Source organism: Orcinus orca, chromosome 15, assembly GCF_937001465.1.
Source record: "Orcinus orca chromosome 15, mOrcOrc1.1, whole genome shotgun sequence".
NCBI classification, from domain to species: Eukaryota; Metazoa; Chordata; class Mammalia; order Artiodactyla; family Delphinidae; genus Orcinus; species Orcinus orca.
Genome location: NC_064573.1, coordinates 68,371,496 through 68,388,124, shown reverse-complemented (window position 1 = coordinate 68,388,124; position 16,629 = coordinate 68,371,496). Strand labels below are relative to the sequence as shown.

Here is a 16,629-nt window from a genome sequence, read left to right as displayed (position 1 = left end):
CTGCTGTGACAACAAATCATATTTCATCACAGCACTCACGAAACGACTCAGACACAGGGGTGCATGCACACAAGGTGGGAACCCCCGCTGCTCTCACCGAGGCTGACGAGCACTCGCTGCAAGGCCTGGTAGGAGGATGTCTGCAGGTCAAAGAGGGAGAGCTTGTAGTCCGTGCTCAGCTGCACTTCGTGTCGGATCGTTTCAAACAAGGCTGATGCTCTATAGAGCTGCAAGGAGGGGAAAAGAACGTTATCTGTTTTCTAGAAACCACTGTCTAGCTGTTCACCGACTAGGGACAATTTTTGCTCACATCTTGGTACACAACAGAAAAATTGTTTTAAGAGATTTGAAAGGATGAATCTTTTTTTCCAGGTAGGTCTTTGTGGACCTGAAAAGGCACCAATTAGATCCTACTCAGTAAATTATAGTTTGTGTAATCAATTTTTGACAGACAAGGGGATCTAAAAGACAGGGGTTATAGACTCATAGTCTGAAACTTGTGGAAAAAAATCAGCTATGAACGCGATCAAGTGCTGATTTTGATTAAAACAAACGAAAAGCCTCTCCTCTTGTCATCAAGTAATTCACCACCCCAACGCCTCACAGTACAGAAGGGCTGGAACTGGAGCAGGTGAGGGGGAGCCAGGCAGGAGACGCCTGAGGCTGGGGGGAAACCCTGACGGCAGCCGCGCTCTCAGGAGGAAGGCTTCTTGCAGGCAGTTCAGCTGAACCAGATGCTGCTCTGCACAGCAGTGCTCCAGGGAGCCACATCCACTCACAGGCACACCCTGGGACCAGATACACGACACTCCTAAGGAGACACTGTCCTGCTGCTCTAAGGGGACCACAAGGTCAATGGGACAAGGCCTTTCTCTGATATTTATATGTGGAAACAGTATCAAATTTTTAATTCATGCAAATTTAAAGAATAGAATTCTAAGGCTAAGGGACTTAGACTAGGAGAGAGGAATGTATTCCCAACCCTGCCACTAATTTGCGGGGTGACTTTTGGTAAGATTCGGAACCTCAGTTTTTTCTCTGTAAAGGGATGGTTATCACTCTACCTCACAGGGTTATTAAGGAATAAATCCAGTCAGTGAAAGTACTTTGAAAACTATAAATCACTATATCAGTACAAACTTTAATTTTTGAAACCAGAAAACTAGAGAATTAATTCTTTAAATTGTAAAACGTCATAACATCCCAGGATGCTGTGGCACAAGTTCAAGCATATCATGTCCTCACTCCCTGTGAGCACCTACGACAGGAGCCTGGGTTCACCAATCCCTGGCCCCCTTTGCTAGCACAGCACCCTCCACAGCAAGCGCTGCCTAAGCAGTTGAGAGTGTGATTTTAGATGCCATCTCACAATTCCTCCAACCTGACAGAGGAACCCATAATTCCAGGGATCTTTCTAATTTGCAGAGCCGGCACAGAGCAGGTTTCTCTTCAACTATTTGTGTGCATGCAGAAACATGAACTTTGTGTGTGTGTGTGTGTGTGTGTGTGTGTGTGTGTGTGAGAGAGAGAGAGAGAGAGAGAGAGAGAGAGAGAGAGAGAGAGAGAGAAGGGAGGGAGAGGAAGAGGGGAGAGAAGCATCTAGTGATATAACTAGAAACCCACAAAGACAGTAAATCCAATAATTATGAATTCTTGGATTATTTACTTCTGTCATAAAATGTATATAATTTCATATTAAGGTTTAATGAGGAACAATAGCACATAATACAAGAATTCCAAAGAAATTATTGAGAAATCTGTCATACAAGTGAGTAAGAGTCTTTACTATGGTTCAACACTTCTGGGCTGATACAGGCTGGAAATCTTGTATGTCAAACCCAAGAGCACAGGTCAACACCCTCTAGCAAACGTCATCACTACTAGGATAGTAATCCCAAGGTCTTCCATGCTTCTAGAAACAAAATCCACTCAGGACAGGGTTCTCCTGCTCACCTGATGTTGGGCTTCCTCCAGGTTCCCACTCGCCCAAAGGGAGAGGCCAAGACCATGGCGAATTTTGGCTTCATCTTCTCTTCGGCCCAGCTGCTCTGCTAACCTTAAACCTGAATTCAGATAGAGAAATTTTGAGGACACATAAAAGACAATTCCATCCTGCCAAGGAGTTCTGGAGCATAACTCTGGCTCAGGTGTATATGAAGAGTGTTAGCAACGCAGCTAGTTAAAATGCAGGACAAAAGCAGAATCAGCCAGGGCAGAGTAAGCATTTTTTTCAAATTCTGTGTTGGTAGTGACCTTTCCAGGTCACTCCAAGTTGCCCCAGCAAGAGCTCAGGTGATGGCTATCAGCAGGAGACAGGTTTGCAGGGCAGGCAGAAACACTGAAACAAATGGAACCTAACTGGCAGCCCTCCCAGCTGTGAAATCCCTAGCTTTGCAAATGAAAACTCCTGGCCTATAAGTTTACCTAACCCAATTCTCTGGCTGGCAAAAGTCTTTCTTGAAAGTTCCATAGTCAAGTACAGAAGCCCAGCTACTACTCTTTCCTATCACATGTGCACAGCATCCAATCAGTGTTGACGAGAGACACATCAGATGTCCTCCTGGAAGCAGAATGCTCACACCGCCTGACCCTGCCTTCTGTTACTGAGGCCGCTGAGGCATTTCGCATCCAATCTGCCTTTCCTTTAAGGCTGAGACTTTGATGTGACTCAGCGGGGTTGCAGAGCAAGAGCTATTATGAGTTGAAAGCTTTAAATGAGATTGTTCTCATTCTAATGGCCTTCAGATAGGCACCTGCAGTTTGGGTCACTTACTCACAGGAAGCTTCTGGATTTCAGGACATCAGCAACCTCCAGAGCTTTGTGGGAGTCAAATCTGAAGGCAACCATTTATTGTATTGGCCACTAAGCAGTTCTCGGCATCACTTTGCCCTCATTATCCTGCTCTCTGTACATAGGAGTTAGCTTGTGCAGAGACAGCAGGAAAGCTCCCACACTACAACTGCACACACCAAGGAAGGACTTCTTCTTTCTAATCTAATTCAGGGTGCATGGGAGCCTGTCTCTGAGCATGCTGGGCCCACACAATTTCAGACTTTCGAAAAGGAACTGAGTCAGTTGAGAGACTAATAAAAGTGATACTCGGGTTCAAACTCATAAAATATCATGCATCTCAAAATGCACATAACTCAGAAAACTTAGAAACAGCAGTTTAAATTTAAATCATGTCACAGGGTAACAAAAACAATATGTATTTACAAATTATTCACATTTTAAAATACTTCATAGAGTAGGAATAGAAATAAAAGAAATGGTTCTTGGGTGAAAACCAGGAGGAGACCAGTTGTTTTAACCTTCAACAAGCTAACCATATTCATTCAGCAATATAGCTCTCCCTGCTAGGCCTGGGCCTCTGAGTTGGAAGTCAAAGTCATTGAGGCAGCTCCTCCAGAAGGTATGTTCTGTGCAAGGCGGGACTTGACTTTGCTCCCTGCTAGATCCCCAGCGTGTAGGACACTCCCTGGCCCATAATCAAAAGTTCAACAATGAAGAGCTAAAAGCCCACTGGACAGACATGGTATCTGTCCTTCCCCAGTTCCTACCTGCTTCTGCCTCTTAGGAATCTGACCCACCTATCCAGCCCTCCTGGAGCCTAGTTTGCCAGAAACTAGTTACATGACTCCAGGTAAGTCACTAAATTGCTCCAGCCTCCCTTTCTTCAGTTGCAAAAAGAAAAGAAGCTGGATGAGACCAGTGGTTTTTATCACGGGTAACCATACAAATCACGTAGAGAGCTTGTTCCAAAGGCTCTGACCAGGCCTGCCTGTGAGATTCTACTGCATGTGGGCAGGAGGATGCTAGTACACAGGCCTGTCTGAAAGCCAGGAGGGAGACAGAGTACCGAAGTGGTTTCCAACTGAACTGTCCCCTCACTTCAAGAGGCTGCAGACCCAACTCAGAGCACTCAGAAAGGGCCTCCCAGGTGTCCTGCACCTGAAACAACTTATGCAAAGAGGCATCTGGTCAGGTCCACGAGGTACACCAGACTCTCTGGTAGAGCACATCCACGAAAAAGACACTGTGGAGATGGCGCGATAAGAATTTAGATCTCTGCAAGACTTAAAATTACAACAGTAAAAATAGAGTTTTCCATAAGTATAGAATTATGTTACAATATCTCAGGCAAAGCAGCTGCTTCATGAAAATAACATTTCAGGAAGTACCAAAGAACACAGTTGAAAGGTTGTCATACACTGGGTCTGAATTTAATAGTTTTCACATATTCAATTGAAAATCGCCCCCAGTCTGTTAGAATTTTACCAGTCTAGTTTCAGGAAACCAAAAGCCACCTCTCATATTTAATGCATTGAGGCAGAGCTCCCACTGAGTGGGAGCCAAATCATGTCTGGGAAGTGGCTTCTAGCCTCTCAGTAATCTCTCAGCCTGCAGGCCAGAGCAAGCCTGGTCTGTGCAGAGGACCACAGCGACCATCAGCCCCTGGCCCATTCTCCACTTCATGTGCTGCTTCCCTCTCTCCCAGCTTCCAGCTGGGGATCAGAAGTAATCGTGGACATGACTGCCCCAGCCCTGCTCTGTTCTTGGGAGGTTGAAAGAACTGCATACAAGGTCTTGTGTGGTTCCTGAGGTCAGGAAACCTGGGCTGAGCCCCATGCCACCACTGACTGACCGCATGGTCAGGATCAAGCCACTGTAATCTCTGAGCCTCAGGTCACTTAGCTGCCAATGGGAATAAAAAGATACAACTCTCATGGTTACTATGAGAATGAAATCCAATTAGATAAACTATGTATGCCAAAAAATTTTGGAAACTATAAATGACAGTTTTTGCTTGAAATCAGCAACCATTTCCTTTTACTAGTGAGCCAAGAACACCGTATCTGCTGTTTTTCCCTCCCAGGATGACAGGATGCCATGTGCCCGTGTGAGAGGAAGTGCTTTCCAGAGGAGGGTTCCAAAGGGGTGGAGGGCAAACACACTGCTGTGGGGCTCCTGCTTGGTGAGGAAGGAAGCATCCAAGGCCTGACTGTGCGCAGGTAACTGCATGGAGCCTGCCGGAGAGGAGAGGGGGTGGGGGGAGGGGGTGAAAAAGAGGGGAGGGAGGGAAGCAGTCACTTTCTGGGCCTGCCTGAAATAAGCCTACCGTGGCACCAGCCCAGCACGGTGGGTAACCAGCACCAGGAAACCTGGCTGATGGCTTGAGAGACCCTCAGACAGGTGCTTCTGGATTAGACCCCGGCTGCCACATTGAAATGGACTTCTACACAGATTTGATACAGCTTATTTTCTAAAGGGACAATGGGCCCAGAACAGCTGCGCATTTTTCCTCTGATTCAGGCCCTTAACTTGTACACTATTAGATCTAACTTGACCTTGTGTAGAATGTGTTTTTTACTCAGCAGAGGGCTCTGAAAAGCAAGGAGGCTGTCAGCTCCTTGGACAGCTGGCAAGCAGAGCGAGACAGGCTGGGTAATGCATCCTGGACAGTGGAAAGCCTTTGTACTACTAAGGAACACCCAGTGGGGGACACCATGGTTTTGGAGTTGAACTGATGATGTGGTCTCTGAGATCCTCACTCCATGCAGAGGTGGCCACTCACACCGTGCACACCTCCTTCTGAGCAAACTGTGAGCTCAGTCTCAGGGTAGACCGAGAAGCCGTGACAGACCTTTTCACTTACCTTCCTGCAAGTACATGACTGCCTGGGAATAGTTCTGCAAAGCATGATGGGTCCTTCCAAGGCTACTATAAGACACCGTCTTGGCCACCAAGTCGTTCATCTGTGCAGCGATGCTCAAGTGCTGTTCTTGATAGACCACAGCCCTCTCAAAGGTGCCCAGGGACTCGTAGGTCAGGCCCAGGTTCCCATAGGCCCGTCCCTGGCACGTGGGGTTGTTGGTTTCCTCTGCTATCTGCAGATCCAGCTGGTGGTACTGCAGGGCTGTATCGTATTCCCCCATCTGCTGGTAAACGCCCCCCAGGCCACAGGCAGCATCACTTTCCAGAGCTCGGTCTTTCATCTCTCTAGCAATGTTCAGCTGGCGTTCAAGGCAGGAAATGGCTTGTTCGTAATTCCCTAATTGGCTGTGCAGACTTCCCAGCTCTCCATAGGCCTGGGCTTTATTGAAGGCCTCCCCGAGCTCATGGGCAACCACGAGCCTCTTTTCAAAGCACACAAGGGCTTGCTGCAAGCTCCCCATTGCCCTGTGGGGGATGTAGACAGAAAAGCAATGATATTATTTTGTGCAGGTGCAGACATGCTAAAGCCCCTGAGAAAATGAAAAGCATTTGTCACTGTCACTTACTATAGAAGCTCTTAACTTCTCTTCTAGCTAAAATCTATCATGTGCCCTTAGAGTGAGATGCAGGGGAATTTCATAATCTGGAAAGCAATTCAAAAGTCATCCCTTAGTGACCTTCCCAAGAGCTTGAGATTCAATGGGATATATACCCCAGAGGAAACATAAAATATATTAATAGGCACAATGATAGCAAGTGAACTGTTTGGTTCTTTGGGCCTCCCAATTTCCACTACTGCTTAGACTATGTTTTTGAAATCACTTTACAATGGCTATAAATCTTTCACACTTAGCTTCTCAGAGCACTCTGTGGGTGATGATTTAGTCTGACCCTTGCCCTTCCTCCACTCCAGGAGCCCTAATCCCCTGCCTATCTGGAGAGGCCGTATATTCTGCAGACACAGACACCTTCTTGGGTTGCCCACGTTCAGAAGGAAAGCACCACCTTGGCCAACAGTGTATCTTTTTGTGCTGCTAAGAGATGACACGATAAGAGTGAGAAGAGCATGGATTCTGGCGGCAGACCAAGCCAGTTGTGTAGGACACATGAATTCCTTTTCCTGAGCTTCAGTTTCTGGATGCTAATAAATCCCACATCCCATAGCAGATGATAATAAATGTAGACTAATACGGGATTGCTATAAATATTAAGCAAGATATCTATGCAAGGTGGCTAGCATGACAGTATATGTTTATTCACTCCCACTATTATGAGGTGGCTTTCCCTAAAAGCAACAAAATGGGGTCCAGGTAATTGGTGGGTATAGGTGTTATATTAATGAACACATCCATATAATGTGAGGGGCATTCAGAAAATATAAGTTAGATCAATTCATTCATCTTTCCCATTCCTATTATCTCTTTTATTCTGCTCATTATGATGTAGTCAAAAAGGTAGTGCATTTGGAGTCAGAGAGCCCTGGGTTTAACCTCACCTGTCCCTTTTAAGCTGTGTAATCTTGGACATAAACTCTGGGCCTTAGTTTCTTCCTATATAACATAAGGGTAAAAATATACCCTGCTAATTTCACAGAATTATTGGAGGAACGAAATGAGGTATGCATGGAAATGATTTGTAGTCAATAAGCTGCCATGCAGACATTAAGTGGCCATTACTTTCACAACTGCTCTTTGTGCAGGTTTATCAACCACATTTGTCCTCTCATTTTTACCTGTGTCCATTTCCCAGGCCCCGGTAAGCCTTGGCTTGGTCTTGCATGCGATTTAGACTCTGGGCAACAGATAAATATTGTTCATAGTACTTTATAGCTTCCTCATAGTCACCCAGGGCCTCATAGCAATCCCCCAGGTTGCCATAGGCCCGGCCCCTGTCGAGCACAGACTCATTTCCACTCAGCTGCTGCAGCATGGCCAGCTGCTGCTCGAAGTAGCCGATGGCTTCTTCCATCACATTCATGTTCATCTTTGTGATGCCCATGTTGCCATAGACCTGAGCTTCTAGACTCGGATCTTTCAGCTTCTGCCCTAGATCCAGCTGCTCTTCATAACACTTGAATGCCATCGTGTATTTCCCAAGGGCCATGTAGACGGCTGCCAGGTGCCCATGAGCTCTGCACTCTCCCGGCAAGTCGCTCAGCTCCTGATATACCTCCAGTTCCTGTGTGTGATAACCCAAGGCCTTGTCGTGTTTCTGGATCATTCGGTATGCGGTGCCCAGGGCTGCATATGCACTGGCCTCCAGTCTTCTGTCCTTTACATGGTGAGCCAAGCCCAGCTGCTGCTCATAGAATTTTATTGCACCACTGATATCTTTTTTACAGATGAATATATCGCCCAGGTTCCCCAGGGCTCGAAATTTAGCCTGGGAGTTATTCAGGGACTGGGCTAGGGACAGTAAGTACTTCTGACACTCTTCGGCTTTGTTAAAATTCAGCAGAGCCTTGAATGCTAAGCCCAAGTTGCAGTAGGCTTTTGCTTGGCTCAATTTGTCATGAAGGTCTTTGGCCAGGGCCAGATCCTGCTCATAGTACTTCACCGCCTCCTGGTAATTTCCAAGGCAGTAATGGGCGTAGCCAAGATTGTGGCAGACCTTCCCTTCTCCTTCCATGTCTTGAAGCTCGGGAGCAAGCCGGAGGTACTGTTCGTAATAGGGGGCGGCCTGGACGTACTCCCCTCGAGAGCAGTGGAAGTTGCCCAGGTTGCTGAGGGCCCGGGCCTCGCTCTGGATGTCACGCAGCTCCCGAGCGATGTTCAGGTGGTTCTGATAGTGCTGCAGGGCCCGGTCGTGGGCACCCAGGGCCTGATAGGCCACGGCAAGGTTCCCGTGTGTGGATGCCTGTGAGGCACGGTCATTCACTTCCATGGAGATCTGCAGCTCCTGCCGGTGGTACTTGACAGCCTGGTCGTACATGCCCAGAGCATTGTAGGCATTGCCCATATTCCCGTAGGCACGGCCCTGGGCGGCGTAATCACTCAGCTCCTGGGCGATGCACAGGTGGGTCTTGTGGAGTTTCAGTGCAGTATCATAATCACCTTTCATCTGGTGTATGATTCCTGAGAAAGAGAATAAAACAATAGAAAAGGGTTGAAATGACTGATTAGCAATATAGAAAAATGTAATTTGCAACTCGATTTATACTCAAATACAATCCAGATGAATTAAAGAATTTAAAATAACAGAAGGTAGAATTAAATATTTATCAGCTCTCCAGAGGGGGGATAGCTTTCTAAGCTTCAAAGCAACAGGAATAAAAAAAAAAACTGACAGATTTGGTTACAAAAATAATAAGTTTTATACTATAAATATATATCTAAAATTAAAAGGCAAACACAATACTGGAAAATATATGAATTATACAAAAAAATTCAATAGCTATCGTGTATAAAGATTTCATTTGTTTCATTAAAAAAAAAATCAAGACCCCAATTTACTGAAATAGGCAAAAATAGTAAAAGTGAGCAGACAACTCACATCCAAGGAAATACAGAGTAACCACAGGGGAAAATGTTAATTTCTTTTAATAATCAAAGAAATGCAAAATAAAGCAACCCTGAAGTACCATTTTACTTCTACTAAATTAGCAAACAAAAAATTTAAACAATACCCTATACTGACGAGGTGGCCCTGAAGCTGGTAAACACATCAACTGCTGGACACAAACGGGAACAGCCTTTGGAGGAGCAGCATGGCAAGAACCACACACGGTGCTGCTCAGACCCTGCAATCCTGCTCAGGGGAATGTCTTCTAAGGCAATCATACAACAAATGCAAAAGCTGTATGCATAACAATCTTCACTGCACCATTATAGATTAGTGGAAAATCAGAAACATCTTCAATGGCAAACAACTTGGGGATTTTATAAGTACATTTTGGTATATCAACTCATCAGGGGATTATGCAGTCATTAAAAAGATAATTACGAAGTCTATGCAGAAAAATGGGGAAAAAAGAGTTCTTGCAATAATGTTAAGTGGAAAAAGCAGAAAACAATGCTGCCCGCTCCCTCACAATGACTAGGAAAATGAATCTGTGCACATGGACAAGACCTCGAGGGTATTATGCAAAAATAAAAACAGTTGCCTTGTTAGGTGATAGGATTTGAATGGTTTTTGTTCCAGAATTTCTTGTAATTCTGCTATCTAGCTTTTACAGTCAACAATAACAGCACTTCAAACAGCCCTCATAAACTATGCTATAGCTGCTAAGCTAAGCTGTTGTTTTTACAAGCAGTTCAAAATGAGATATATCATAAATATCATAAATATAAAGTAGTTCCAAACGAGGGATATAATAAAAGTAACTTGGGAAGCGCCTTTAAGGACAGCCTGGTTCATTTCAGTTGGGGCTGGGATGGGGAGGCACAGAAAAGGCGGAGGGATCTAGTATGCAAACAGGTTTCTCTTCGCCCTTGGTTTTGAACATGCTTTTCTGTGCATCAACGTGTGAACTTTGCACTGGTGACCAAAACCTGCAGAAGTATAAGAACTCAAAAACACCAAGATGGGTTGCTAACATGTCTGAACTGAAAATAGAGGCACTGAGAAAGCAAGCTATCGAAATCCAGCCTCTGCAATTTGCTTATCTCTACACCTTTCATTCCTTCCTTCCTTCCTTCATTTACTTACACACTGACCCAACAAATATTAACTGAATATTTATTGTGTACTAAGCCTTGTGGAGGGCAGCACACAGGGAGAGAAATGAAGACACGTGTCTGCCCTCAGAAAGCACACAGGGTCATAAGGGAGACGGTCATGAAACAAATAATGTCAATACACATAATAAAAGCTGAAGTGAGCGGGGGCGTGGGAGAGAGAGGAGCATGCCAGGGCCACTCCTCCGGTCCTGACTTCCTCCCCTGCCTGCAGTGGAGGTCTGCCCTGCCCCAGGAGTCGTGCTGAGCTCTGGGTCCAGCCATCTGTATGACATTAACTGGATTTAGGGCACTGGATAAATCATTTAGCCTCTTTGAGCTTTTTTTAGTTCATCTATAAATTGAGGAAAATAATAATCTTGATACCAACCTTAGAGGATAGTAATGAGGATCAAATGAAATAATGTATGTGCAAGTGCATTGTAAACTATAAGGTGAAATTCAAATATTAGTTACTGAAATTACTATATGCTTCTAGGGGAGGGAATTCTCGAGGTGGTAGAGATTAAACAAACTATGGTAATTCTTCTGTGTATTTTCTTTTATGAGTAAAATATTTCATAGTTTAAAATAAGCAAATCATGGTACTCTATATTACGGAATAACATGGTGCCATTAAAAATGGTGAAGTAAAAAAAATGATGAAATAGAAGTTTATATACTGACATGGGAAAAATTATAATATATTAAGGGGTTATATGGGCACAAACAGTACACTTAATAAAAACATTAATAGGATGTATGTATTTACATACATGTTTATACTTATACACACAGCATACATTTTTTACAAAGGTAACAGTAGTGATCTTTGAGTGGTGAAATTTTGCTTATCTGTGTTTTAAATGGTTTTTCTATGATGAAACACCTGGTTAAATATTACTCAAATTTTTGAAACTCTGCTCTAATTAGAGCAACATTCCTGAGGACTGGAGATGTCACTGGCGTCCTAGCTGGAAAGGTCAGGTTTTCAGAGCCTGTCTCAAGGTTAGAAACTCTAAGCTGCCAAAAGGCACTACCTTAGCATCACCTGAAGGAAGCCCTCTTAGTGACAGAAACATTTCAGTTCTGAAGACCTGAATGCAGCCTGTATCTCTAAATGGCTTTTATCTAAAGAAAAAACTTGTAGGTTTCAAATTTCCAAGTATCCTTAGAGGAAATGAATCATTTATTCCCTCTCTCCTCAGCTTCTGCATAAGGAGAAATAAGGGGCAAAATACCTGACCTGCCATGAGTGCAGAGTCATGAACAGAGCCAGAGCTGGGGAGGGCAGCATGAGTGCCCACACATCCCTCTGAGCACTTTCCCCCCTAGCAATGCCTTTACATTGATTTTTTTCCCCACAGCTTTCGGATTTCACTGCAATGATTTTTTTTTTTTTTTTTTTTTTTTGCTGTACGCGGGCCTCTCACTGTTGTGGTCTCTCCTGTTGCGGAGCACAGGCTCCGGACACGCAGGCTCAGCGGCCGTGGCTCACAGGCCCAGCTGCTCCACGGCATGTGGGATCTTCCCGGACCGGGGCACGAACTCGTGTCCCCTGCATCGGCAGGCGGACTCTCAACCACTGTGCCACCAGGGAAGCCCCCACTGCAATGATTTTTAAGCCAATATGATCACTGATTGGTTGCTAAGGTGGTGTTAAGAGGAAGCAAGCAGTGTGGGACCTTCAGAGAAGGAAACTGAGGAAGCTCAGGTTTTTTGTATGCACCCTACTGCTAAAGAAACAGGTCACCTGGCTAGCACCCCATCCTCCCCACTTGTACCCCATCCTATAGGAAGCTATAGGAAGCTGGCTAAGTATCTGGAAGGCACACTATAATGGAAAAGGCACAGAACTTTAACTCAGAAGTCCCGTTTACAAGCCTGGCTCCCACCTCATTCAGCTGAGTATCTTTGAGACCCTAAGTTTCTGTCTCAGAGCCTTTGTTTTCTTTTCTTGAAAACTTTCTTGAAAACTTTTTGGTGTTTTTGGTTTTCTTATTAATAAGGCCAGGTTATAATCATCTCAAAGAAATGGTATGAGAAACACAGTAGTGTATATCAATAGGCTTTGCTAACTATCGCATGCTTCCTAAACACAGTATGAACGGTATTCAAAGAGTGAGCGTTCAAAGGAAAAGTAATTCCATTTCTCTTGCTCTCAGGGCCTCAAGAGTCTGGCTAGTTAATAGGGAGCAGTTGGGATGATAATGGCTACCCAGGGTTCAATGATTTGTGAAAGAAACTGCCTGCTGGTTACAGCAAAATGATCTGACCCCCAGCCAGTTTGCCACACACTCCCTTTCGCCCCCGCCTTCCCCCTCAGCTGACACTTCCAAGGGTCTCTAAAGCATAGGAAGATTCTCAAAACAAAGACTTCCAGACACAGGCAAGGGTAGAGGAGATGGGCCGGCTGAGGTGGGAATTTTTTCTTCTGCCCTTGTGTCCGCTCTGTCCCAGCCGCTGCCAGCCTGGAGAATTCTGAACGGAACATTACACACTCTTGGCAGCTCTTCTCTTTGTTGAAGCAACATAAAAGCAGCCCTGAGAGCTGCCAGGAGAGTGACTGCACATGCTGAGGAGATAATCTGCAGATCCTCCTTCCCTTTCGAGACCACAGCTTGATTTTCCAGGGCTGTCACTCAGATGAAGACTTACAGAGGGCCTGTCAGAGGGCATGCTAGGTGACAACGTGCTGCAGGGAGGGGAATTAAATGAAGATTAGTGGGGCAGAAGATCCTCACAAAGCCCAGTTCTCACAGGGCATGTAGAGAAATGACACATGCTTATGGATTTATACATCCATCCCCACAGTAAACCTCCACCTATGCATCAGGAATGGTCACTGCCATAGGAACAATAAGAGCTACTGCAAAGACCTGTTGTGAGGGCCAAGGAGTCATGCTTATGGGAGGCTAGCACAAGTGCCTGGGACATAGTAAGTGCTCAGTACATTTTGCCTCTATTGTTAACCATTACCAGCAAAGATCAAGGGAGGTGTGAACAGGACAAGCCTAACAGAACTCTACTGAAACTAGAATAGTTAGCATCTTAGCAGTGAATTCTGGCAGCCTTTTCTCTTGCAAATTCTCTAAAAGTAGGGCCTCATTGTACTTCTACAAAGGATGTGTGCATTCTTCTCATTTACTTAAAATATTATTATTTTGATTATTAATAGTACACAATCCAAATGGGGCTTTAAGAGCTCATCTATTCTTTCCCACTGCTTTTAAACTGGTTGAGTTTGGCTACATTCTAGCCAAATCACTAGCTATTCTCAAAGGAAATATCAAGTTTTGGGAACTGGAAGAGTCCTCCTAACTTTGTAAATGACATGACCCTGGCCCAGTGAGAGGAAGTGAGTTAGCGACAGAGCAGAGAGAAGGACTCTCGACCCATAGACCTTCAGCTGTACCAGCCCACCTGCTTTCAAGATAAGCAGAAGACATAAAGGAACTGTATTTAGTCTCACTAGGTGTGACACAGGACAGTAGCTATACTTTAAAAACTTCTCATCTGCTAGGAATACTTATGCAATTACTTACAGATGAAACAACACAGTGTCTACTATTTGCTTTAAAAGTACTCCAGCAGAGGGGAAAAGTAAGTATATGTTTGTGTTTACGAAAATAGATGAAATGATTTTAGCAAAATGTTGATAATTGGGGATTGTTGTCATATGGGGATTCATTATACTATTTTCTCTGTTTGTATATGTACGTGTCTGAAAATTTCCATAATAAAAAGTTAAATCAAATAATTGAGATAGGCAGAGAGGTCTGTAGCTCCTTATGGATCAGGAAACTCCCTCATAAGTAAGTCCCAATATGGACGTTTAAGTTTACTTTTCGTCTTCGGGACCTTAGTAGAAAAAAAGAAACCAGCTGGTCATCAGCCTCTACAGCTATACCAGACTCCATACGTATCCTTCCCCAGGCTGAGAGGAGGACATGTGTAGACAGAACAACACAGCGCTTTGTCCCTTTGCCCTGATTTGTTTATTGTCATGATATTTAGTTTTGTCTTTAATTTCAAATCATCTTAAAGATAGGGTGATATTGGGCTTCCCTGGTGGCGCAGTGGTTGAGAGTCCACCTGCCGATGCAGGGGACACGGGTTCGTGCCCCGGTCCGGGAAGATCCCACATGCCGTGCAGCAGCTGGGCCCGTGAGCCACGGCCGCTGAGCCTGTGCATCCGGAGCCTGTGCTCCGCAACGGGAGAGGCCACAACAGTGAGAGGTCCACGTACCCCCCAAAAAAAAAAAAAAAGATAGGGTGATACTTTGTCTATCAAAGAGGCAGAGTGGGAAGGGATGGTAAAAACAGCTGAGAAAACCTGCTCCACAGAATATTCTGCAGCACTGCATATTCTCAGCTGCTTCTCCCAATCCTCCCCCTCCCCAGAAGGGGCCCCAGTTTCTCCTGGGGACCCATTATTCCAAGTCCGGACATCTCTAGGTTCCCTGGACCCTCTCTCTCCCTCTCAAGTTTCCACATAAGAGTTCTCTACAGTGTACTTAAAATATCTCAAAGCTTGGGGTGGGGAGGAGGGGACAGATCTGGTTAGTAAACAAATGTCTACAAAGGCACAAGAGCATAGTGCTCTGTTATAAATACAACCAACCGGATGTCTTAACTAACTCATTTTCAGGTGACTATTTATGTTCCCGGAGACGAGTCTCCATTATTTTTGCCAGTGGAAGACAGCAAAGGTATAGATATTTTAAAATGTCAGATCATTCCAAAATTGCTTATCATATGATTTCAGCTACAAGCATTCTCCTGGTAGGTAAGCTTTTCCGGAGAACGTGTGCCTGGCTCTCTACTTGATGATCTCATTCACTCCTCAAAACAATCTTGCGAGGTCAATATAGGGTTCAAGAACCCTATATATCAAAAATCAGGCCCATATGGCTCAAAGTGGCAGGACTGATACAGGAGCCTGGTTCTTCTGACTCAGGAGTCCATGCTATTTCACTTCCTCCCCTTCTGTAATGAAGCTGGCATGCCTCCTAGTGAAAGGTGGTCATGATTTTAAACCCACTTCTTCTTTATTAACATTAGTATACTGTCATGGCAAACCAACCCTCTGGCAGCTATGTAAAAACAGACCGATGGGCTGGCTAAATTTTTTTCTAGAGCAGAGAGGTATACATTAGAGACCAGAAAACCCTAAGAGACTCTGGAATGTAAGGGGAGGAAGCAGATGTAACTGCCGGTGTGGGCATCACCTCCAGAGAACTCTTGGGCCATCATCTGCCTCTTCTGCCCTCATTTATCTTAATTACATCTGTCTACTTTTTCTACCAAACCCACCAGGCTCTTCCTGTTCCTCCAAAGGGTAAGTGAAGTTAAGAGCCTGTAATCTTCTTTTGCTTCAACAGCAATTTAGGATGTCTTCAGTGACATTGAGAGTACAGTGGCACTTCTGTCCCAGATCCCAACTGCCCTTCCCTTCTGTCTCAATCCTGAGGAGGTGGCTATAATAAAGCCGAGGAAATCCTTGCACGTGCCACCTCTCCCTCCCACAAACACATTTCACTGGAAACTACCTGTCCTACCACCCCCCAGCTTTACTGAGGTATAATTGACAAAATTATATATATTTAATGTGTACAATGTGACTTGATATGCATATACACTGTGAAATGATTACCACAATCAAGTCAATTAACACATCCATCACCTTTTTGTGGTGAGAATGCTTAAGATCTACTCTCTTACAATACAACATTATTAACAATAGTCACCATGCTGTACATTCGATCCCTAGAACTTATTCATCTTACAACCAAACTTAATAAAATGCAGTCGAAAGAGAAAGAGAGGCACTAGCTACTCCATCCCCAGCCCTCAAGGCTTCCCTTAGGGTGAACAGAGACAGAGGCAGCTCCTCTGTAGTCCCCTCCTGCCACCGCCCCAAAGGCCTGGGCTGAGTGAAGGCGACAAGAAGCCAGCCTGGAGCCACTGGAGCTCACAAATACTTCACTGCCTTCATACATGGCCCCACTTCCTACCTTCCCTCAGATAGTTAAAAACCAAGACTGCAGGTGAACAGCTCAGTGATTCCCTGGGCCTGTACGGCTGTAAATCCTGAGGCAGTGGGGAAGATTAATTGTGCCATGAAGTAGGGGAAGTAATAATTAAACCCATTAAAAAGAAGGTGGCTGCAGAGGGGGCTCTGGAGATGGATGATGAGGTAGGAAGTGCTAGGCACAGTCATCCTTAACGGCTGTGACCAGGCCACTGTGAGGGAAC

The 16,629-nt window shown here is 44.9% G+C and overlaps 1 protein-coding gene across 3 annotated transcripts in view; it reads right to left on the bottom strand.

The window, feature by feature from the left end:
- TTC28 (tetratricopeptide repeat domain 28) overlaps positions 1 to 16,629 on the bottom strand; it is a 590,731-nt gene that overhangs the window by 96,050 nt on the left and 478,052 nt on the right. For all 3 annotated transcript variants that reach the window (XM_004283800.4, XM_033412749.2, XM_033412750.2), the window contains 4 exons: positions 7,449 to 8,790; positions 5,658 to 6,181; positions 1,954 to 2,063; positions 98 to 227 (listed from right to left, as the gene is read on the bottom strand). In XM_004283800.4, the coding sequence (XP_004283848.1) occupies positions 98 to 227; positions 1,954 to 2,063; positions 5,658 to 6,181; positions 7,449 to 8,790 (2,106 nt within the window). The remainder of the gene's footprint in view (positions 1 to 97; positions 228 to 1,953; positions 2,064 to 5,657; positions 6,182 to 7,448; positions 8,791 to 16,629) is intronic.